This window comes from Anopheles bellator, chromosome 2, assembly GCF_943735745.2.
Source record: "Anopheles bellator chromosome 2, idAnoBellAS_SP24_06.2, whole genome shotgun sequence".
Lineage (NCBI taxonomy): Eukaryota > Metazoa > Arthropoda > Insecta > Diptera > Culicidae > Anopheles > Anopheles bellator.
The window spans coordinates 53,386,662-53,411,531 of record NC_071286.1 but is presented as its reverse complement, the minus strand read 5'-3'; the positions used below and the strand labels follow the sequence as shown (position 1 = coordinate 53,411,531).

Below are 24,870 nucleotides of genomic sequence, written 5' to 3'. Positions count from 1 at the left end.
AATTTGGGTTACCTAGCACCGCCGTGGCCTCCAGGTGGTGAAATAGCACCCGCATCACCGATATTATTAATTACTCATCCCCATCGTGGCGAAAGGGCTGGTTCGTGGTTTATCATCTCTCCCGAGCATACATGTAACGGGTACCGGCCGGAATCGGAATTCATCCATCCGAGCGGTGTGCATTCCCTTGGGGGTGGGATCACTTTGAATCCTGTCGAAAAGAGGGCACGCAAAAGCCTCGTTGTGGGTGAGCGAAAATTATGACGCAGCCGAGGAGAGTTGGACACTGATCCATCAACAATGTTCCGATGCTCCTAGAGAGCTGATGCGATAACGTTACGTGGGAGATAAACAAGTCGGCGGAGCTCAAAAACTACAAAAGTCCATTGACAAAAAGTGGTAAAACCGCCAATCAACCCAAAACGAATATCCATTAGCCGATGACTGCGCTGGGATTAAATATCGTGAGTTGTTCGATGCATCTGGGGTTAAAGATAAGCTAAATTTTTCTATCTCTACACATCGCGCGTGATAGGTTGAACGTTGACAACAGATAAAGCATCACAGCGATAGGTGGGTGATGGGCGTGAATAATGCAAACAATGTTTTACTTTCGCCAACTAACCATGATAACCATTATCACTGCTATTGGCACGGACATGGTACGCTTCGATTTGTTTGAACAGCGAGCCCACTCGGTGGGATTGGATTTTCGGATAACAAAATGAATTTAACGAATGCAATAGATAACATTGTTTGAGTGACGTTTTACATGCTAGGATTTCATTTAAACTATTAAAAGTGTGTTATTACCTAGAGCGTGTTGGGTCACACCATAATCGTCCCAACGGCCAAATTCCTGGGTGACCCCGGCGCCAGGGGTTTAATTTATAGATCTGACATTTTTCCCATCCATCGTGTGACGGCGCATTTTTGCCGCGGGTAGCGAAGCGCTTAATTTGTGAATTAAATTTTAACAATTGATGCGCATCCCGTAATTCATCCGGGAATGGCGTTTCGATGTAGCACCAGCATCGGTAGCAAATTGAAAAAGGCAATTATTTTATCTCAGCTCATCATCGGTAAGCCCCACCTGTGCCAGCCCTGTCACAGGGGGAGGACTCGAATAAAAAAGTAGCAGGCGAACAGTGTAACGCGCCGTGCCCTCCGCACGCGCGACTACTTACCCAAGGTCCAAGGATCGATTACACGGATCGAAAGGCTAATTGCACTGTCCGCTTTTTCGTCCCTCTTCCTTACTTCGCTGTTAAAATCCAATTCAGCGCGAGCGCATAATTAGTCAATCGATTATTTCGAAGAACATCGTCGAGCTGCCCGGGGCTCGGTTACTAATGCACGGCCAAATGCACGAGGAAAAGTGAGACCTGCATATTTAATTTTCACCCAAAAAACGGGGAGGAAAACCGAAAACAACTCTCTTACTTCTGCCGGTGTTTTCCCGGTGCAGTGAGAGTGGTGAAAAATATTGCATCGATCGAGCATCGATTCGAGTGGCTCCAAGGGCGGTGTAATGTAAAATGACTGATCCCTGTTCTGAGCGGGCACCATAAAAACCCCGACCCCGAAACGGGGAGGCGCACAAAAGGTGTGACAGCATAATGCAGGCAAGATAAATGTGTGTGTCCGCCATTCTGTCGCTGTCCAAAAGTCACCATACGCTGCAAATAAATCCATCGAATTTATGGTGCAAATTGTTTCGTGCTGGGATGATGGGTTCCGTCGATGCGGGACACAACATAAATGAACACTTTCCCCCATCATATAACGCTCGCGCACAGACTTTATGTGGCCACGAGGTGGCCCTGTGGGTATTTTGTTGATTGCGGAGAAATTGGACCAGCGGCCGAGAATTCGCCAGATACTCACCGATCGCCGTTTTGTTGAGTCCTTCGCCTTTGTAGAGAAACTGTGCTACATCCTGTGCGTCGGTCTTGAGAAGTTGGTTTTCGTATAAAAATTCTATGCCTGCAAACGAAAGAGTGAAAACAGATTACAAACGGTAATAGTGATCGTTAAACAATAAAAATGCTTTGCTACCAGAAATTCTTGTTACATTCCTTTACTACACGATGCCGGGTCAGGATTCCTTGGCAATCGTTTCCAATACCATCTTAACCTTTCCACTTTGATAAAATACGGACAATATACATTTATTCGGCATCACTTGTTTATTTCTTAAGGTCTCTATTGAGATCCAAGTTCCCAGAAGGTCATTCGTTAACATGCTGACCACGTTTGAGGTGCTCATTCAAACAGCGTTGTTAAAGAGTTGGCAAGTGGCCACCATTAGAAAAAAACGAAGAGAAAAGGATTCACATATTTTTCCTTCATGCTCAATGTACATTCACCATGTGAATTACACTCTGCGTCTCAAATGAAATACTACTACTATTAACGCGTTGTTTGCCATAAATACGGGAATATGTTTCTGAGGGAGTAACAATGCGAGAGACGCTGAAAAATGATTGATGGCAATTTCATTTCGTACTCTTCTCAAGAACTGCGGAGCCGTTCAACCCTCTTGCATTACATTGCACAGCACACCACAGGACGATTGCTGTCAAGCTTGACCATTCTAGGTGCAAGAATGAAGGCCATCTATTACAATCCAACAAATTTAACGACTCAATTAGATTCCAGCAACAGGTTCCTCTTCCCAACAGTCTTTAAATGAAAGGGAGGTAGTAATTCTCCGAGACGACTGACCGCCACGTTACGCTCCGTTTCGCCACAGGAACACTCGCAAGGATGTTTAACGGATGTGAACGATTTAATTGAACGGCCAACGACAACCACTCATCAAACAGGCGTGGCTCTGTGGTTGAGAGGGTAAGCAATAGGTGAAGGAGTTTTCGACACTCCCCCGGGGCACCGGCTTGCGGTGGTAATTAATACGTCTGCGAAGCGTTGATTTATTGAACTGTGGAGAACTGGACGTTATTGCAGTGCCAAATGGGAGCTTAAGCATGTTTGCGAAGTCAACAACAAATCAATTGACGCTGGATGTTGAATGGCAAGGCCAAAATGCATTCCGTTCACACTTGTCTAACATAACCTCAGCAAATAATAAACTACCATTTTTATCTTACTACTTCATGATAAATTCATTGTAGTTTTGATAGCTGTTTAGTTATAAGACCTGTGCAACGCCTTTCCCAATGATTCATCAACCAAATAAACGAAGAAGATTATTTAAATTGTTTCAAAAAGGCATTGGTGCAGAGTAATTCGTGTCACAAAAAAAATTACTTGTGCCAGCAGAGTTTCAGTCAAATCGCCAAACGAATAAGAGCTTCCGGAACCGGAACGGTAAGCTCACCCGAAAGGAAAGCTAGCGGCCGGCTTCGCGATGGCGGCCGCAAAGGAACTTCCCGCGCGCACGTACCTTTCTTTGGATCCATGTTGAACTTTTTCCTCCCCAGCGCCATCTGCTTGTCTTTGTTGGAATGTTTGTTCTCCTCCTTGCTTTCGTGCGCTTTCATTTCCGACTCGACCTCAATCAGCTCATCGTTGATTTGCTGTTAGAGATTAGAGAAAAATACATTAATTTGAAGTACAGCCGCAAAGGAATTGGAAAACGCCGGGAGAACTGTAAGCAAATTTTGGCATCGTTGTTGTTGGACGTGCTGCGCAAGGGACATCCTTCGCCCAATTACCTTCCGATCCGGCTGGGAGCAGCTCCGTTTGTAGACTAGATTGCTTTTGTTTTTACAGTTATTACACATTTTCAACACTTTGGTAACGGGGAACGCCGGGACGGGAGTCACCGAATCGCCGGACCGACCGCCATTGCTGCTGGGTGCCGCCGCCGCCGCCGCCGGCTGATGAGGGTAGTTCCGGTTGAACAGATCGGCACTGTCGTCGATATAGTCGAAGTTGCTGTCGTCCAGTATGCTGAACTGATGGCGCAGCGATCGATCCTGTGACGCTCGGCGGCCCTCCTGAGCGTTGTTGTTCAGTTCGGGATACTTCTTCGGCGGATCAGCGGCCACCGACGGCGGCTCGACGCTCCCTGAGGCAGGTAATCGTGGCGGTGGTGGGATGCTGGGCACCTCGTCCAGTGGACGGGCAGCACCGTTGTGACCGAGGGCGTTCAGGAAGTTCTGTTTGCTCTCCTCGACCAGCTGCCGCAGGTCCAGATTGCTGTTCAGCAGTTCTCCGTTATCGCTGAAGATCAGCCCGACGCGGTACGTCCGCTGTCGGTTCATCACCGTGGTCTTCGTGACCGTCGTTACCGTCTTCGAGCAGTACACCCGTTCCCGGCGGCGCCGCAAACTGTTCGTTTCGTACACCGCCGGTGTCGCCGTTGGGGCGCCATCTGGCGCGGAATCACTGCTACCAGGACCGGTGGCAGCAGCGACATCGGGTTTGGAGCTTAAGGCAAGGTTACTGTCGGAGGATGAGCTCACCCCCGGAGGTAGCAGGTCGTTCAGATGCCGCGACACGGTTGTCGTGACGGTGGCCGTCGTCGAGATATTACCGCTCGTTTCCGCTGGCTCGACGACGCCGAGCTGGACGTACTCACAGGTGCACCCACTGTCCGGAAGGCGGCCCTCGATGGACGAACTGCTCACCGACACCTCATCGAGCCGGTGGTTGCCGTGTTGGAGCGAAGATCCGTTCACACCACCGTAGAGCATCCCGTTGTCGGCCGACAAATCGACGCAGCTTTGCTGCTTCGGTTTGTCCGGTTCCAGCACAGACTTCTTCGCCTTCGGCTGCCGGCGGAGCGACCAGAACCAGTTGCCTTTCTTGTTGCCGGCGCTATCGCCGCCGCTGGCCGTCGGTGGCATCGAGGAGAACATTTTGGACTGCCACTTTCAACCCGGGGACGTGGACGCACTTCCGCGGTTCGAGGCACTGGGTTTTCGGGGTATTCGGGGTTCACAAGCGCGCACGGCGAATTCAGTCGTTCATGGAGTGGTAACACTTTTCATAACATTTCTATACGCTGCGACTGGTAAAAGGCCCCGCTGAGAAGTTACTGTAAGTGGCAAAGAGTTCCGTGTGAGTCGTGTGCAGTTAAACCGCAGACACTTGAGGCGACTTTTGGATCCTTTCACGGGAGCACTTCATTCGATCGTTCTAAGCAGCCACTCACGCAAGTTGTTTCCGTTCACTTATTCGGTAACTTTTAGTGAAATTCTTCTCTGTTGATACCCAAGAACTGAAACTGTGTTTCGTCAAACAACACGTTAGAAATATGAAATCGATTGTGCTTTCATTTGGGAATATTTTTGTTATCGAGTTATTGAGGACCTATTTTAACTGCCGTTGAAAACAGTAACCAAAGACGATACTACGGACGAATTCTCCGACAACATCTTGGACCACAAACACCCGGAAACGCTCCCCGCTTGAAACCTAATGTTTTCAACGCAGGAAAACCATCGAAACAAGGTGTGATCCACATTCTCCACTTCTGATTCCATCCATCTAACCCAATTCCAGCGTGGCCGAAACCGTGGCGTAGTACACGACTAACCCACATGATTCGGCGCGAAGCCGATCCCGGTGCCAACCATTCCGAAAGGGTTTAATTTCGCGCGCGTAAAGTTTGATTGCTGCATCGAATGGTGGGACGAGGAGGTAGTTCTCCCCGATCCCTTGCACCCTCCATCCGGTCTTCCGCCTGTTGATGAAATGGAATTTGGCTCGATCAAATTAAATTGCCCGATTTCCGTGCCGGCTCTCGGGCGCGGTTCCGGTTCGCTTTGCGGGATGGATTGGTTTCGCGTAAAACCAATGGCACGCCGGCGGTGTTTCCGTTGGCAGCATTCCAGAAGCAGAGGCACTTTGGGGGTGCAGTGCTCTTTGCTGGTGTCTTGCGCTTGACGGACAGCAATTATTTCGAGCACTGCATGATTAAAGTGCCAATGTAGCATTAAGCGTTTGTCGGCCGATTAGAAAGCGAACTAAGCCACATCAGCCAGACCCCGGTTGTGTTTACGAATACTGCCTGTTTTCAGATCTTGGCCACCGAAGCATCGAGGTCTTCAGAAGCTAGCTGTTTTTCAAATAAACATTCACAACTTTACACCGCAAACTTTGATGTCTCCTTTGACGTATGGCTCCTTTGATGGTATTCAAAACAGCTTAACGTCACAAAGCACAAGACGCGCCCGTCTAAAAAGATGTTAGATAAATTAATTTTCAACCCCGTGAGACCCGTAAGACCGTTTCTGCAAACGGCTGCCCGGTTGGGCGCTCAAAATCTGCAACGGAGTGAACGGAGCAAATCACCTTTTAGTAAATCTAATAAAATGGGTAAACTGCGGCTACTTCCCTCGTTAGTCAGAACGGCGTGTGTGTCTGTGGATGATGATCACACAAATGGTATGTCATATATTTCCTCCTCAGCAGCGCCCACGGTTTTGCCATTTCCAGTATGGTCCTAACCGGCACACCGGGGGACCATCGTGACAGGTTCACTTGCAGGAAGATAAACTCCTCAAACTCCGTGGATTAAGTCCATCGGCTTTGGCGGTTGTGGAAAGGGTGTCACTCCTCCCCGTCTGGTGGCCACTGTGGGGCAAATAGTGCACACGCGCGTCCGTGCGAGGCGCTACCGATATCTTCATCCCGAAAACGAGCTCCTTTCACGCGGGAGGGTATCAGGCGACAAAGACAGCGTCCGAGAATGGCATGGTAGATTTAATTCAATTTATTCCAATTATCGTTTGACGTCTGCATCGTCGTCCGCATGATCGGGATCGGGACGAGACCTTCAACTGGTGGATTATGTCGCCGTTCCAGTAACGAGCGGCAATAGCCGAACAATGCAGCTGTCTTTTAAAGTGTCACATAAATGCTTTTGCTTTCTGCTTAAGTAGGTGCCACGCGTCCACCAGTCTGGCACCCGGAGATCCGGGACTCCACTGGAAGGTGTCTTTTTGTGTCAAACCAAAATCACAATCATATTAAGTGAGAGTATGCAAAAGCATTGCAGCACACTGTCACGAATTACAATTTACACCAAAAAAGAAAGGTGGAACGCTCATCCTCTCATCCAAGTGTTAATCCAATTCCCAGACGCAGGCGACGACCGTGGCCAATGTTGATTGAATAAATTATGAGCAGTAAAAATTAATTTTACGAATTATGAATTATTAACCCGATAAATGGTATGGGGCTCTCGGGTGGTATAATGGGGAGCGATATTTCTCCACCTGTTTGGGCCAGCGCCACACACTGTCGTCGGCCAGTCGGCCGAATTAATTCATCGAACGGAGAGTGAAGTGTAAAACGAGCGAGCGACAGGACCGCTGGGGCCAAGTGCATACATTAACAAATTGCACAATGGAGTGTGCATGATACGGCGGTGCAGCATAAATTGATAAGTTGCCCTGCAACAAGTGATCCTCTTTGTGCTGGCGGCAATATTCTTTCGATGGCACTCCCATAGAGCCATCATCAGTACGATTATTTTTGCGACCGTACCTCACGTTATGCAGTTTATATGAAACATTCACTGACAAACAAAAATGTCACGATGGATTCAAGAACTCTGTGTAAGAGCGGTGAATCCTGATGACCCCATGATAAACGCACAAAGAATTTATCTCGCAGCAGCACACATTTCGAGCGCGCGTTGCAGGCGAAATATTTTGATGTAAAATTAATGCAACACGTCAAGAACGGTCCCGCTCCTGCTCGTTGGTAGGGGTCGAGCTCGAAGGATCCACAAAAATGTACGAAACATATCAATATGCAATATGATGAACACAACCCGCTGCCCGTGGTAACTCCACGAACCAATACTCCGAGCGCGCTTCCGAATATTCACGGTGGCCCGTGGAAAGCAAATTAATTTTTACAACATTCCCAAACGCCATCCACTTTGACCCGCCCGTGTACGTGCATTTGTAATAAATAATATGCGCTTTTCTTTACCGAACAGCAAGCAACAATGCAGGTGTGCAGGTGCACAGCATGCTATTTTGCGCCGTAATAATGCCAAAAATTCCTGTCCCAATACAGACATTCTCTCCAGTTGTGCTGACGACGATTGATTTCAGCGCGCGGAAAAGTTTCGTTTCATAAATAAATATTTGGCATTCATTTCGAACAGAGAGGTTTATGGTGAAAAGCAATGCTTCCACAATTTTACGCGCCCTTCAGATATACTCACTGGGTGATGATGGATTTCCATCCTAAAACGTTTATTCTTTTATAAATATATTTTTGGTTTAGGATGAGTAAAATCGATTCCGATTTTCTGGATGGAATTCACAAGGCAGCGTATAGCTTCTTCCCAAAACTTCACAAGCGTCCCAGCATTTCTCGCTTTTGTCGGCAAAATAGCAATCCAATCGGTTGGCGAAACCTTTCACTAATCAATTGAATTTCAAATCCCCCGCCGGCCGGTGGAAGCGAATTCGGAGGCTTCCTTACAAGGCGTGGCAGATAGAAACAAAATCGTCTTACGATATGGCCACCGATCGATTTCATTTCACTTTCCCAGCTCACGAGCGACCAAGTTTCTAAATAAGGACCCCAAACAGCTCGCTCGCCCCTGCTTAGGCGAAACATCATCAGGATCTCCGGGTCGGATCCCATTGAAAGCCAAAGTGCGTTGCTGCGTGGTGGCACCGTCGGAAATAGTACACACGCTGGAAAAACCTGGAGAAGCATTAGGGACTTTAATTTATTGCCAAAACATTCCCCCGACGCGGTACACTTGTCCGGGGGCAGCAGGCAGCGCGAGATCCGTCGGATCCGCGGCACGACAATGGACCACACCGTGAGTCGTTTTCCATGTTTCCATCCGGATGGTGGGATAAGGAAGTAACGACGAATTTGGTCGGTTCCCGGCCCACAGGCACAGGAAGCAGGAAGCCGACCGGTACATTATTTGCCGCGTTCGAAAGAGGCCCATTGTAGTCTTTCGGGTTTTCCACGTTTTGCGGTACACGATTCTAACTCAATTTTGTTGCTCATTCCGGGCGATTTGAAAAATGGTCGTCCCCAAAAGCAAACAGGGCGCACTAAGGTGTAGCTATTCATCAAATTTTGGTTCACTTTGTGGCCTCCGATAAATTTTCTTAATGAGATAATAAATAAATTATATTGTTTTACTTATTAGCTCCACCTTCACACCTTAAAGTCATGCGGAAGTCATCCACTCGAAATCAAGCCACTTTAATAAAGTAAGCCTCCGTCGTTACAACTGACATTTGGCGCATTTGCGGTTATGTTTCAACTGTCTGCACGCAATCCATCGCTTCCCCAAAGAGCGAAATAAAAACCCAAATCCATTTATCGACTTTCACTCATTCAGCCAAAAAATATCTGCTGGATTGGGGCTTGTTTTCACGGCAAAACAAAACTCACCGAACGCACGCAAATTGAGGGGAGAAAATCGTCCATAAATCGTCCGGGCCCAACGACAAACAGCGCCGCAGCGCCGAAACTTTCTTCGTCAGGTGTGGAGGCGTAAACAGATGGTATCGCTCTTCGGCTTGTTTTCGTGGCGCGATTTCCTATCAAAAACCACCCCGAGAGTCAGTAAACATTACCAGCCGGGGGAGCTGGGCCACGGCTCCCCGCCGAAAAAGTGAATTAGCACCGTAAACATAAGAGAAACAGACGCCCGAAAAAACGAACGCCCGAGTTCAATGTCAACCAATCTCTGGCCCAGAAACAAACCAAGCTCCTCCGGTGACGGTCTCATCAAATCAAGAACCATCGTTTTACGATCACATTTCTCATACGGCGGGCGAAGTGACAAAATATGACAACACAGACACTCGTTATGCTGCCGTTAAACATAACTTGGCCGGGGCCCGCATCCCCACAATCGAAAGAAAACAGACAGGAAAATCTATTTTCGTTTGCCACTGTCTCGGTCTCTGTCGCTGTGGTTTGCTAGTGCCCCCGCCGTGAAGCAGATAGCAGATCTCGACTTTGCCAACAACTAGCTGCCCCTATAAATCTTCCTCCTGAGCCCATCACTTCAACCGAACGCGGCTGAATGGATAGGTCACGGTACTTCGTCGTCCCCGGGCCCGATAGTTTACGTTCAAAATCAACAAAACCGTTGCCGAGGAGTTCGGTGTGGGGCGTACAGCGAAAAGGAGAGCCCAAAAGCATCAGTGCCAGAGATATGGGGCCCCCACAGCAACACATAACGACGTGACTAAAATAGTTTTATTCGAGTCGACATTACAAAAAAAAAACGAAACAACCGTCCACCGGTGAGCTTTATGGAAATTCTAAATATTTGATCGAATTGGGCACACCCTGCTCATAATAATGGGTCCGCCATTGATATTTTCCACACTTTGTTTCGGTTGCGTGGCACGGTGCCATCGGTGCTGCCAGCATTGATTGGCACCATAAATTGTCTGAAAGTTTATCGATCGGACCCCAGGTGAGAAAGGAGCCATTTTCGATAATGTTGAAACGATGGGCTTCGGGAGTATTTATGATTCAATCACTTCGCTCTGCAGGCCAAATACATCACTCATAAAGATTTATGCAAAACTAACGACCACGACGAGTTGGGTAATATTTCGAAAAATCAATCAACGTTTCCTTATGCCCTTAATTCCCTATTAAACATTTCAAAACTGTGAGAACCGCCCCACGGTTTGACAGTTCAAGTTCACGTTCATGCGGCGTTGTGCAGAACTTTCGATCAACCTCTACGGAACTGGGACGATCTAGTTTAAAGTGAAGGCCTATTATTGGCACTCGCAAACAGCGCACGCACGCACGCACGCTCCCAGTCAATCACATACACGTTAATTGGGTTCCGCCGACAAACAGTTTTGTTGGCCACGTCAAAATTGGCCGACGCGAGTGGGCCACAGCATAAACGAAATCGGTAGCAGGAGCATAAAAACATGCGAACGCGCGAACGATAATTAAACCAGATTTGTTTACGCGCCGTGCACGGCACACGAAAGGTTAAGTGAAGACTGCATTCACCACGCACCCCTACGGTTCGGAGTGCGGTGATCCTCGGACGTACCGGCAAATGGGGCACCCCATTTTAGCGGAAATACTGGACGCCGACACGCAAATGCAATGGACAAAATTAAAATGTCGGTCTCAGAACCATCCAGGGACAGCCCAATCTTATTGCGCTGCCCGGTCCAAGAAATGAGGTTGGCAAGTTGGTCAAACCACACTAAAGCGGTCTCCGTTCTCGCGTATCGATCGAGCACAAGGTCAACGCGAACGCAGTTTATTGTGCGAAACGAAGGCGATCGAGCTGAACAGACGTTCTGAAGACGGCAAAGGTGAGCCACGCATTTCGCTGCGAATGAATAGACATCATTTATGAAATTATCGTATTAAATCGATAAATGACACAGGGTCGATGATAAATGGGCGACAAATGCGAATGATTGACGCACGAGACGAACGAATCAATACTTTTCCAAAGGCCATGAATGGCAACAACACGAAACGAAGTTAATTAATTACTGTCAGTGGAAAACGCCAGAAAAGAAACATACAATATGTTACAAAAAGAATGTGACAAGCTCAAGAAGAAAACTAAAACATATAAAGAAGATAATCTAAACGCAAATAGAAAGACAAACTTAACAGTGAACGAAACTGTGCGAATAACAGCAAAACCATACAGAAGCAAAGATTTAAAAAACGAACTGCACACTATGAGGAGTGGAAAAAGGGAAACGTAAACAAATAATCAAACAAAAACGAACTGCGACGTGGAATAAATGAAAAATACGTCAAAAGACCGACAAACTAGTATTGCCGCCACTCGGAGCCGAAAGCAACGCATTAATATATCCTTCGGGAAATACAGAGTTGCGGGCGACTTCCTCTACATTAGCCAAGCAATGAACTTCGAGTAACGCAGTGGAAATGACCTCTGTCTGAGTGCCATCATAAATTAGCAGCAACATTTTTGCCCCCCCACCACACCATCCCAAACCGGGCCGTTTCGTCCCGCATTCATCCGTCAGCCGACGCGGGTCCAGAAATAGCCCAACACGACGTCGTCGTCGGTAGATGCATCCCCCATCGGCGGCGGCACAAAATGCATCGCATGTCGCCCGCGTAACGTGTGTCGTCTTTCGCGCCCAACACAGCACGAGCCTCAAACCTGGCCCGCAAAACACACACTGGCAAGCTTAGTTACGCTTCTGATTACACCACCTTCCGTAGTACACCCAGGACCCCGGTCCCGCGAGACCAGAACATTGGTTTTCGCGGACGTGGCGCGAATGCACGATGGCTAATAAATAGCAATCGCTGCACATTTGCATACATACGCCGGGGCAAGCCCTGAAACGAGGGCGAGGAATAAAATATCTGGCAAAAAGAAGCAGCCCCGAAGGGTCATCCAACCGGCCAGAAATCAAGATCAGGGTTTCTCACGCACCGGAGGACCCGCTCCGCTTGCTTCTGCGAAATGACCAGTCGGCGTAGACGGTCAAGAATTTGCGCTGAGCAAATACGGCGCCCGCGATCGGTCGTTGTCACCTGCAAACGAAGAGCTGGACCCTTCGCTCGCTCGTAAGGCCGATTATGTGAGTGAAGCATGAGACGTGGCCGGCCCGGGGGTGACTCACAACACATCCGGAATGCAGCCGGTCGGTGTGTGTTGTGCACACTCTTTATGCTGATGGCGGCTACTGATGGTGAATAAATATTGAGAAATATCACCCGCGGGCTTGTACCAGTAATCGACCCAGTAACTCAACCGCAGCTCGGTGAACGAACTCGGCGGGTGAAAGAATCACATCATCGTTACTGGAGTTACTGGAGAGCAAATCCTTCCGTAAGAGTAGAGCAGCGATTTACAAACATCAGCCATTTACTAAGTATATAAAGTTATGAGTACAGAATCAGTTGTAGTTTAAACGTTTACGAGGTGCGTTCAAAAAGCAATGCTACTTTTGAATTTCCGCGGGCTACGTATATCCGTTTTTTTTGTGGAGTTAGGTTGCTGCACATGTCAGTGACTTATGGTGGAAAAATCGGTCATTTTGAGTAATCGGTCAATTTTTGACAGCTGTTTTGCTTGGACAAGATTTGACTCATCGTGGATTTTTGTCTACTCCAAAAGTAATTGACCACGAAGCGGTAATTTGAGTTTTGGAAACAGTAAATAGTCACAGGAGACCAGATCTGGAGAATACGGTAGCTATGGTATCATTAGTGTGATATTTTGGCCAACAATTCAAGAAGAAACTACGATGTGTTAGCAGGAGCTCGATAACCAATTTTGGGTTTCCCACAAATCTGGGCGTTTCTGGAGGATTGCTTCGCGTAAATTTCACATAACTTGCAGCTAATATTCCTTATTGATTGCTCTTTTGTTTGGCAAAAACTCATGGTGCACCACGATCGAAGCAATCGAAGAAAACTGTAAGAAAAACTGTTCACATTCGACCAAATTTGACTTTTCGACGTTAACATCTTCTCGGACCTCTGAAGAAATTTTGAACCTCCGATAAGCGCTGCTTTTGGTTTTAATAGCTTCACCATAAGCCACAGTCAACATTTCGATTGCGCCCGAGCTCTTAATATCGTTTTTCACACAAAATTTGATAAAGATTCTTTGGCATCCAGTTTTTGGAATAGAGAAAAAATCGACGGTGAGCCAAATCTTGCCCCAGCAAAACAGCTGTCAAAAATTAACTGATTACTTAAAATGGCCGAACTTTTCACCATAAATCGCAAATCGGATATCCGTAGCCCGTGGAAATTCAAAAGTCACGATACTTTTCGAACACACCTCGTAGACTTTCTCCAAATCATTGTAGAATTGAACCAGTAACCATCTGATGTAAGTGACCACTGCGATTTGAACCATTGCTACCAAGTTCTTTCTTGTGTTCCAAAAGAACGAAACAAACTCGTCTTGTCAGTTACATAGTTCTCTTCGCTCCAGATCTATCATGGCATTCTTTGGTTGTTGTTGATCGATGACGTTATCACATGCTGAAGCCATAATTTCGAGTAGGCGCCGCCGACGGCTGTGGCAATGTTGCAACATGACGGTGACGCATCCAAATACCACAATCAAATCGTCATCATTCGATAAATACACAATGATAAAACCCCGTTTTCGCACCGTAGGCGATCGTGTCTGGCGGCTTTCGGTTGCACGGTCGCGTGATTCACGAAGCTACCGCAATGACAACCGGTTCATGGATCTTCACACTGGAGTGCTAGAAGGTCCGTCCCCTCATTGCCAACCGTTGTTTAGTGGTAGACACTAGAAACCACTCGAGGACGGACGTGTGTTGCTTCGTTGGCTTTTCACGTGCTCCCATTCGCTTTGTGCGACCGGAACAAGGGAAAATCTTGAAAATCCCAAGATCTAGCGCAAGATCACCGACACCGTGAGCTAGCGACAGCAGAAAAAACGGACTACGAACACTCGACCCAACAATCGATTTGGCTCAAAAACTAACAGCAGCGCGCCCAGACACGCCAGTTTTTCACTTGGTCCAAAAATAGGACCCAACAAAATACACCCGTCAATCGCGCGTGTACGTAGCGCATTTGGGGGATTTTTTCGTTGATGTGGGGATAACGGTGGAGCACCCCCTTTGCACACCCGGCACGGCACACGAAAGGAATGACAAGCATTTGTCAGTCCGCTCTGCTATTACCTACTCCCATCGCCCCGTTGAATCGTAATGGCGGCGCCAATTAGTTTTCAGCCGGTCGCAGGAAGTCAAAGACACACAGCAGCCGCACCCGCGCGACATACCGTGGCGAATTCCGTCCGGTCACTTCCTCGCTAGCTTCCTTCCCATAATCCCACTTCTTTTCGGCTGTCATCATGAGGCGGCCACCAGCAACGGAAGCATTCTTGCTGCTGCTGCTGCTATAATTGACGAAGTGCAGAAACTAAGAGAACTTCTCAGAACGTTGATTAATTCATTTACCAATTGGTCAGCAGAACATAATAATACCGACAAGCTCCCATCGCCAAATGGGCCCAAAAGGCCGCTTCCCGGGTCGACGGTCGCGAATTTTCTCATGGCACCAAATTGCGTTTCCACTCGATGGTGCTCGTCAAGATCTCTGCTTGTCGTCAGGTTCACAAAGCTTTAAATAAAAGAACCGACAACGGAAGGCGTCGTTACACTGTTGCCAACCAAGATGTTCGTCTGTTATCAGATGGCAAACGCAAACCGAGGGGCTAGAAATATCATTTTCTCGACGACAGGAGCATGAACCGCGTATTGGCCGGTCATAATTTAGCGTCTATTTGCACGTCTGTTCATTATGCACAGACCTGACAGATTTTCAGTCCAAAAAAAGCTATTTAAAGTGTTCGGCCGTTCGACGCACACGCACACAATCAGTAATCGTACTTTAACAATACCACTCAACAATTAAGTGATGGAGCTAAAGTAAGACTACTTTTGATCCATTTGTGTAAACACTTTAGCCAACATTGATTGCCGCATGCGCTACCCGGAACTCATTTGTTTAAAGCACATAGAAACGAACGCTAGCCAGATCATAAATATTTAAACAAAACCAGCTGGTTGCAGCTTCTTTCAGCGGGCGAGTTAGTAACTTGAAATGAATTATTTTTAAAACCTCTACACACCCGTCGGAAAAAAGTGTTTCCGGAAAAACAAAACAACGTTCGACAGACCGGGGACGGCGCCTAGGATCACAAAACCCGGGCAGGCATTGGAATAGCGTACTCGTGTTTTCACCCGAACTATATTATTGCTGCAAATGGACTATGCAAAATAAAGTTCGGAACTCGATGTTCCGAACAACTCACGTCACACGGGTCGGAGTTTTTTTTTTAAGAAAATACATATTTTCGTTCAAGATTTCGATGCCACAGGTCTCCACACGTCTCTGGTTCCAAGGTCTGTTTGTCGTTTCCGGCTTTTCGGGGGTAAAATCGTCTGGGTAAAATGGGTGCGACCCCGAACTAAACGCACATGTTGCACTAAACACCCCGACAGAGACAGAGAGAGGCCAAAATTTTTGTCGGATTGTTTACTCGACTCACATGGTGGACTACACTGTAAACCGGGCACGTTACGAGATATTGCTTCACCAGAGTTGCTAGCACCAGAGTGTGTTTGCATGTGCAGTAAAACTGAAAGACACGTTGCACAATGATTCCCGGTCGTACTCTAAACTGGCGTAATGGCGAAATGTAGTACAGCCAAATGCGTTTGGTTTGAATTTTGAAACGACAACTAGTTGCACAACCCCACAGTACGTTTGATGATGATCGGTAACAATCGGAAGTTACTGATGAAATAAAAAGAAAAACAAGGATACGTTCGTACCGAATGAAAAAATACCTTCCTGTGTTTACTGCTGATCAAACATTCGTTTCGATGTCTTCGAACGACTTACAAGTCGCTTGATAAGACCACGGGCGGCGGTTCCGTTTGATGTTGGCGAGTTTGTTTACGCCAACTAAACGTCACTCATGGTTAAATCATGAGTGTGCTCTACTACTTATTGGAAGTAAATTTTGTTTTTTTGGTCAATTTTATTTGCCATTCATCAAATTTTAATATCATTATCAACGGGCTTGGAATGTAATGGATGGCATAAATGAAGAAAATACTAAAACAAATATTCGCACACTTTTATATTAAAAATTTTAAAAATTAAAATTAAAAAGACATGTCGTTGCCAAAAAAATATTTTTCTTTTCATTTACTCAACAAACACTATAAAATAACTATTGGTAACAGCTCTAGCGGAACGGACGATTGGGACGAGTGATGGTAAAAGTTACTGATGCGACTTTATGAAATAGTATATCCCTCGTGTCACAACACTAGACATCTCTGGTTCCATCAACAGATAGTGTTGGTACCTTCTCCATAGCCTCCGTCATATTATGGGCATACTTCCCGAAAGCCCAACATTGGCTCGCCACAACGGATGCTGCATCGAAAACACGTAACGCACCTGGGACACCGAAACGGCAAAAAAAACCTGCCCATTGGAGTGCGAAAAATGAGAGCGTTGAATTTCCAGCCCACGTATTGAATGACGCCAATCGCGGCGTAATACGATCACGATCGTCAAACTCACGGTGGCTCCTCAATTTGCAACAGTGCCACAAACAACGCAAGCATATGCCACTCCAATTTGTGGAACAATCGACAGTCGGTTCCGAGAGAGGGGGTTACGGTTGAATGCCCGAACAAAAAAGTCACTCATATTTTCTATAGTGAGACGAAATATCTGAGCGCCGATTCGTTTCTCACCAAAGGCCAGAAAGAAAGCGCAACACCGAACAACTTTTTTGTCTCTGTCACGCTCATGTAGCATCCAGTCCGGCACTCCAATGTCAAACTGTTAGAAACTCTTAGTTTCATGCAGGAACACAGAACGAACGACGCAAGCAAATCGACGAAGCATCATCGGTGTAAAAATAGTGTTTAACTGTGAATTCTAAGCTGTTGCTTATTTCGGTAAGTAAATTTAAGCATCGGGAAGCATTTCTCGATAAGTATTTACTTCTAAATAGTGAAAGTGCAACGCGTCTGTTTCCATTTCAGCTAACCATTAGCAGCGTACGGGACAATGTCGATAGGGCGGATGGTACAGGATACATGAAATACAGGATTCACGGATGGATACACTCTACGTACACGCAGAGATAAGTGAAAAGTGCATGTACATGGTGGAATAGTGAAACAATTGTGAAAATATTGTAATTGGTGGTTATGAATAAATGCAACACTTTGTTTACAACATCACAACGATTTGACAGTTCATGCATTGAGAGTATGTAGGTGAGAGGGTGTATGGAATGAGAGGAAGAGAGAATAAAAAATATAGGGGGAGACGCTCACGGAGCTAGTGAGACGGATTGGGATATAAACGCGATTTTTGGGATATACAAGAAGGAAAGTGAGCCGTTATATCTCAATCCAGCCATAGTGAGAGAGGTTGTCTCACAGGTTGAGATCTGGGGCCAGAAAAATGAAAAATTGAGTGACTTTTTTGTTCGGGTGAGCAACTCCACTCCAATTCAAGTAACGCCCGTAACGCCCGCTGCGGATCGTCAGCCATGCGAGAAGATCGGACCGACGCGGAAACGCGCTTCACGCATCAGCAGAACTACTGCCGGCCAGCTATTCTTAGTTCCGTCCTGTGATGCGCCTCTGTCCCAGAGAGAAAGCCCACCGTCAAATTTAGCACATCCCTTTCCGCTTATTAGGCATAATTTTCGGCCATTCTCGACCTGCCAGCCCTGGACGGGGTCAACAAAGCAACCCACCCAGCAAACCACTTGTGGTGTCGACCCCGCGGGAGACTTTAGAGACCGCACTTAATAGACGTGTGACGTCAGACGGTTATGCGTCGTTGGTGCTGATTATCTCATAATTTTCTCCAATTTCATATACGATGAAGACCCACTCGGCCACGGCCACGGTGGTGCGACCTACACACGACGGGGTGCTTCCACTTGCAATCCGGCAGCTCGGGAGCGGAATATGACATCATCGGTCCCGGCAAGGAACGGCCTCCGGGAAGATGGTAACGAAAACAAATCGCACGACGCGCGTCTACAATCCAAGCAACGTCCCGCCGTTACGCGAGACAAGCCGATTGCGCCGTCGATGAGTTTTTATTTTATTTAATCCAACAACAAGCCGCTAAGGACGAGGTCAAGGCTGTGCGTGGGACAGGGCTTCTAGGTTGGAGCCGAAGCAGCGGCTTCCATTTCGGAACGGACGGTGATCATGATGATTGAAACACTCTACACCAACCAACCGGTTTAAGATGGGTAGATTTATGTCCGGCAGAAACTCGTTAAACATGCAGCCATAGAGAAGGAGAAGAAAATAATACGCTGCCATCCTGCGATCTTGTCTGGGAAGTATTTTTTATAGTCTGGAAGACCACTCGTCTTTAGCTCGGCGCATTTGCGTTGCAAAATTAGAGTCTTGGACAATATGATGGATTTTCAAAAATAGAACGAGCGTCGGTCCAACAGAACTTGCTGATCACACGTGGTCATTAACACAAATGACCAGGGCTATACCAACATTTGTGCAATAAATTAACATGGTTCAAGCATTTGGGATGGGTGCTTCAAATTACAAACGTAAATTCGTACAAAAATGTAACCTAAGTTGAATCGGTCGATCAATACATAAAAAAAGAAACAGACGAAGAAATGTGACCAACTGTAAATATCACATTTCCTTGCAGTTTCATTATTAGCCTTCGGCCACTATGCCAACCCCAACGAGCGGATCTGCGGCCGGTCGCAACGTGTCGATGTTGTGAACGGGATTCGGGAGCAAGATTGCACGCTTTAGGCGCATGACGATACCGACGCCGATAAAGCTGTAAAAACATAGACGCCTTTCGCCCCGTATCGGCCGCAGCACAGTTCTAGCACCCAGCAACTAGGTTATCTGGCGAGAAAAAATCGCTTACTTAATTTACGCCAAACCCTGCAACGTTATACGATGCCTTAGGGGGCAACCGAGAGCCACATTGTGGCTCGTCCTGCGTTCGACGGAATACGGACCGTCCAAGTCGCCGCCTTCCGCGAGCAACAGAGAACCAGAAGCGGAACCGATAAAACCATCCCCATAAAAGGATCAAAACTTTTAGTCCGTCTTCTCTCGGCTCCCTTGAGGGCTAACAGGCGCCCAGGCGCTTCCCTTTTGGTTGGTGACACAGTCTCGGCTCGATGTTTGGTGGCCGAACTGGGTCAAAGATATATACACGTTCCAGCATAAAAAACACACACAACAACGCGGAAGTCATTTGTAACGACGCATCCAATGGGAAGATTTTCCGCAAGCGTCCCTGAACACTGAAGCAGGCCCGCTCCGGGGGGGGAGAAGATAAGACCAGATGCGCCCATTTTATGGCGGAAAAAATAATGGAGTGCCTTCCGGAAACAGAAAGGGTTGGCGTTTCGTCGGTGATAAAGAACAAGACCAAGAACCATGATTCCATTTGTCGGAGGAAGGAAGCAAAGTGCGTTTTCCTTTGAGTTATTGTTCCTTTGCAATGAAGGGTTGAATATAGGCACCAAACCTCAATACGTAGTGATCACACAGAAAAAGGGAAATAAGTTCTTGGGGTTGAGGTTGTTGAGGACTCAACTGTGTTGGGAAATGGAATACAGTTCGGTAGTACAGTAAAAAATACAAAAACTATCGATTCTAACTTCACCTGAAATTCAAATGAATTAAGAAGTTCGGTCCCTCCAGGGTTCAGAGGGCTAAATTACGAAAAGTACTAATCCCAAAACACCGAGCGATTGGAGTTTAGCCTCCAAGCAATGGTAAAACATGGGTCCAAATAAATCCTTATCGCAACATGAATAAAAAGGCAACATAACTTACGCTTCGGATTAAGCTCGTAATAATGAACGCACCTCGACCTGATTCGTAGCACGACCAACGGATTGTCACATTTCCTTTCTGATTAATTAATATGAAACGTGACCGGGGTCCAACCATCGTCTAGCACCGAAAAGAAAAACGCACATTCCATGAAAATGCCCGTCCAAGCTGCGAAGCCCGACCGAAAAAGCTCACCTGCGTTCTTGGTTGGCATCCAACGGAATGAAGCGATCAAATGTTATGAAATCGTAAACACCAAAATGGATTTTCTGGGTCACATGAAGGGTAGGAACACATTCTGGAAACGTGTATCGGTGCGACACCATCCAAATCCTGGACAGAAATCTGATTAGGAATTCAGCTAAACGAATGAAGCCCCAATATCATGGATTTGATGTACGTAAATGGCGGACCAAGCCGGCTTGATGTCATAAATAAAGGCCGCCTCAACGAGAAGATTCACAACAAACTGCAGCATATTTTATAAACCATGGCCCACGGCACTGGCCGACACAACATCCGATAGGGCAGGAATGCACGCGGAATGCCTCGCTGCCTATTGAGGCATCTTCGAACTGACGCCCCGGGGCAGCCAACCAGGAGCAATCAATTACTCTTCTGTCAGGCCGCCACCGGCTTGTTGTGTAAGACTGACCAGACTCCTTGCGTCACGAGGACGGCGATCACGTTGCTGTCTTTACAATTTTATTCATCTTCGATTTTCGCTTTACGGTGCGAAAAAAAACCAGCTCGCCTCAGCACATTCTGCACCCATAAACAGCGTTACCGCCACAAGCACCGCATTCTGGTCGCCAGATGGTCCCGGAAGACAATTCCCCGGAGCAGCAGCCTCCGCGGCAAAACCATACGGTTCTTCGCACTGGCGAGCCAAGGAAGTCAGTCGAGAGATCAGTCGAAAATCGATGAGCAAACGATTTTATTGGCCCGCACAGGCGCGACACAGGAAATGCTCTGTTTATGATAATTTATGCAAGGACGAACAGGGGGGGATCCGGTGGTTGGTAAACAAAAACGCAAGAAGCGAACGCGGTGCTCCATTCGATCGATGCTGCAAAGGTTTTGCTGAAGAATTCCCAACTCCCGTGGTTTAAGGCCCCGCCAAGAAGTCACAGGGCTCGTTATGGTCGGTTTAATGCTATCGAAACAAAGTTCCAAGTGACAAACTGCCAAAACGGCGATCAGGGCGCACGAGGCTTACGTCGCATCAATATTCATTGACACACGCGAAGTGCGTTGTGTAGGCACACAGACGAGGGCCCTCGAAGCTGTGCCGCTCGGTGAGGCATTTTGCCCTAATCATCCGTACGCCATCAAGTCCAACCAACCAACTAACGACGACGAGGACAACGATGACGAGGTAAATGAGATTACATCCCTTGAGCAACCGAACGACCAGGACGCACCTTTAATACGACCATGCCACCGTGCGGAGGGATGAGGAATTGTTTCTCCTAGATGTTGCAGTTCAAATTGCTGCTTTAATGCCCGAACCCCACATTCCGTTACTTGGGTCCGCGCTCCTGTCACTGGCTTACTCGGGCTGGCATTGCGTAAACAAATTCCTATGCTTCCCATAAAACCGACTGTAAGAACGCCTCCGAACGTCTCAATTCGAAGCTAAGCTAGCGAACATAGGTCCTCTCGATGCTCGGGTACCGCAGCGCCCGCATACGATTAACGCATCGACAACGACGACGATGATGGTGCGAAGCGGGCAAAACCAACCAGAGAGGCTCGTTGCTGTGTGACAAAATAAACGAAGTCTCATGTTCGTATGCTACGCACATATTTTTCCCCGCGACGCCGTCGTCCTGCGCATATGTTACACTTAAACCATGCCTGTGACACTCCATGCCGTTTCTGCAAAGCAGCACTGCTTCTTGGCTCAATGGCTTAACCATCGTACCCAACCAACAGCATACAGCATGGCGTGTACCATGGCCATTGTGGGACTTCTGTTTTGTGAGAAAAAAAAATGCCACGCACACACGCGGGGATCGAAAAGAGGAAGAAAATCTCTCCGGACTCCGGTTGACCTTCCAGGAACCGTAACCGAATTTCTACGCAACTTGCATACGCATCCTCCGGCCGACACCCGAAAAACTTTTTCCATCCTAAACTTTTCAGTTTTGCATAATGTTTTATGGTTTCTATTTTTCGAATGGCTGGCTTTCCGCTGCTGGCCGAGCGCTCAGGCACCAAAACATTCAGCATAAAAACATAAAAATGTTAAATATTCCTAGCACATCCAACGGAACGCGTTCCTTTTCCTAACAGCGATTGTGACGCATAAAAGAATGGACATAACAGTTATGTAAACTAGAATCACTAGAAATGATGTTTTTTTCCGGTTGGCAGCCAACAATCACATTTTTTTAAAGTACTTCGACGAACTTGGTTTTGTTTGGGTTAATTTTAAAAAAACCTCCAACATGTTCAATGAAATGAAAAAGTAACGCCTTTTGTGTCTTCTATTGTTTCCAACTGACTTCCTGCATTATATCGGGACATTTTCCGCAATTTTGCCCGACGGAACAGTTCATTGAACCGCGACGGCATCAACGAAGAAGAAAACATCCAACCCACGGGGACCTGCTGCTGCCGTTTTTGCCACCTGATACACCTCGACGGAGCTTACGGTTATCTGAGCCATCACTCTCACCCGTCCAGGGTTTGCATGGCTGCCACCGTGTCCTGTGCACCTGTGGTGGCCGGGGTAATCTTACACTTGGCCGCCTTGGTCCGGTAGCAACAACGGCGATCAGCACTTTCGTTCCGACATCCTGTATGCAGCACCGATGGTAACCGATATCCGCGTTCCGAGAGCGCCAAAGACTTCAAAAACGAGGAGCTACGCGGTCCGATCAACGTAGAGCATAATATTAATGCATCCCTTGCGTGTCATTTCGATTGTCAATCGCCGTGCGGAATGCACAAAACACACAGAGACAGACGGGCAATTTTGCCCGTCAGTCACTCAAATAGTTTTCCCTTTTCTTTTTTATCCTCGGTGAAGTATTCGGTGGTCACTTTCGCCGGTGCCGTGACCGGACAAAACCTCTGGCTTGAAAACTGTGGAGGTCTTTTTCTGTGATGCTCAAAGAGAACTTTAGACAATCGTAAATTAGAGCTGTTTCTGAATGACCATTAAGGAAATTAAAGCCAAAGAGTCTAGTCATACCTCGCGTAATCATGATGCTTTTCACAAAATTATGTCAACTCACATCGTTATTAGTGAGTGGACAGAAAAAATTTTCCAGACGTCGCTCAAAATCAACAGTTTGGCAAACCACAAAATCGCAGTCAAATTCCCAGAAGAAAGAATTTTATATATTATTTTATCATTCTGGGAAAAAAATTTAGATATTTGTAGCAGCTTTACCCACAACACTATCAAGCTCCTGTCCGAACATTGTCCTTTATGCGATAACATTTCATCGTTTAATATAGTATGTGTCATCATAAATGCTGATTAAATAGCTAGCAGAGAGAGAAGTGCATTTCGTTGGCCGCTTTCGTGACAGAAAAGAGGTACCATCTGGGCCACCACTGGGCAATGACATTACAGTAGAAACCCCTTATCTAACGACGAGGCTCAGTCACTATCTTGAGCTGTCTCTTCACCGCTTATCTCTGCTCTGAGGTATGTGTTTCGATAAAGAATTCAAAAGAGTTGATAAGTTGAGCAGTGGTCAGCCACAGGCTATGAGCAAAGCAAGTCATCCAAGGAGAAACCTCTCTAACATTGCGATAAAGTTCCCCCATAGGAATTTGCAAATATTTCTATAATGTTTCTGCAAAAATGTTATGATGAAAACTGCTGAAACAAACTTCCACTGGTGGTGTATTAAGAAGCGAAAATGGAAATTGAAATGGAAAGCATATTTCCACATCGTTCATCCGACAAACGGAGCAAAATCAACTCGCGGCTCAATTCGTACTCTAATTCCACTTCCTTGCCGGAACGGCTCCGACACCCGTCGGTCGTCGGCAGCCGCCAGACATGCCGTGGGTCAAGAAAAATAAAAATACTCAGCTGTGGGGGATGAACAGTCAGGAAAGTGAACGACGCGGGCAGCGAGATAAGATCGTCGGAAATGGGTGTCGGTTCGGTTTACGAGCACAACAGGAAGTGGGGACGGACGGACGGACGGCCAGTAGATTTTGCTAACAACCGCGTTTTGTACTCTTATTATCAGCGGGCAAAAATGAGAACTAACCTTTTCCTTGCAGTAATCACTCGCATTCTCTCTTTCGATGGGAAACGGACATATGGGAAAGGCTCTGGCACATGGCACGGGTTCGTACGTCTTCCCAATCCATTGCGAGGATTGCATTTCCTCTCCGACAGCACCAACCTCGAAACTATCACGGCTCGAAATCTCTTTCTGACAGGCCTTTCTGGCTGCGGGTTGTCCTTTTCAGTGAACTAAGAACGGTTAGTGCCGACGAGGAAAGTGTGACTTCCTGAGCGATTGCAGCAGACATAGTGATTGCAAAAAAACCATTTCCTTAA

General features: G+C 47.0%; 1 protein-coding gene across 4 annotated transcripts in view; it reads right to left on the bottom strand.

The window, feature by feature from the left end:
- The window catches only part of LOC131212139 (cytohesin-1), a 45,567-nt gene that overhangs the window by 8,617 nt on the left and 12,080 nt on the right, over positions 1 to 24,870 (bottom strand). For 3 of the 4 annotated variants that reach the window (XM_058205888.1, XM_058205890.1, XM_058205889.1), the window contains exons 3-4: positions 3,407 to 3,539; positions 1,888 to 1,986 (exon numbers count right to left, since the gene is read on the bottom strand). In XM_058205888.1, coding sequence (XP_058061871.1) covers positions 1,888 to 1,986; positions 3,407 to 3,539 — 232 coding nt within the window. Of the gene's footprint in view, positions 1 to 1,887; positions 1,987 to 3,406; positions 3,540 to 3,677; positions 5,006 to 24,870 lie in introns of all 4 variants that reach the window. The other variant, XM_058205887.1, reaches the window with a different exon arrangement.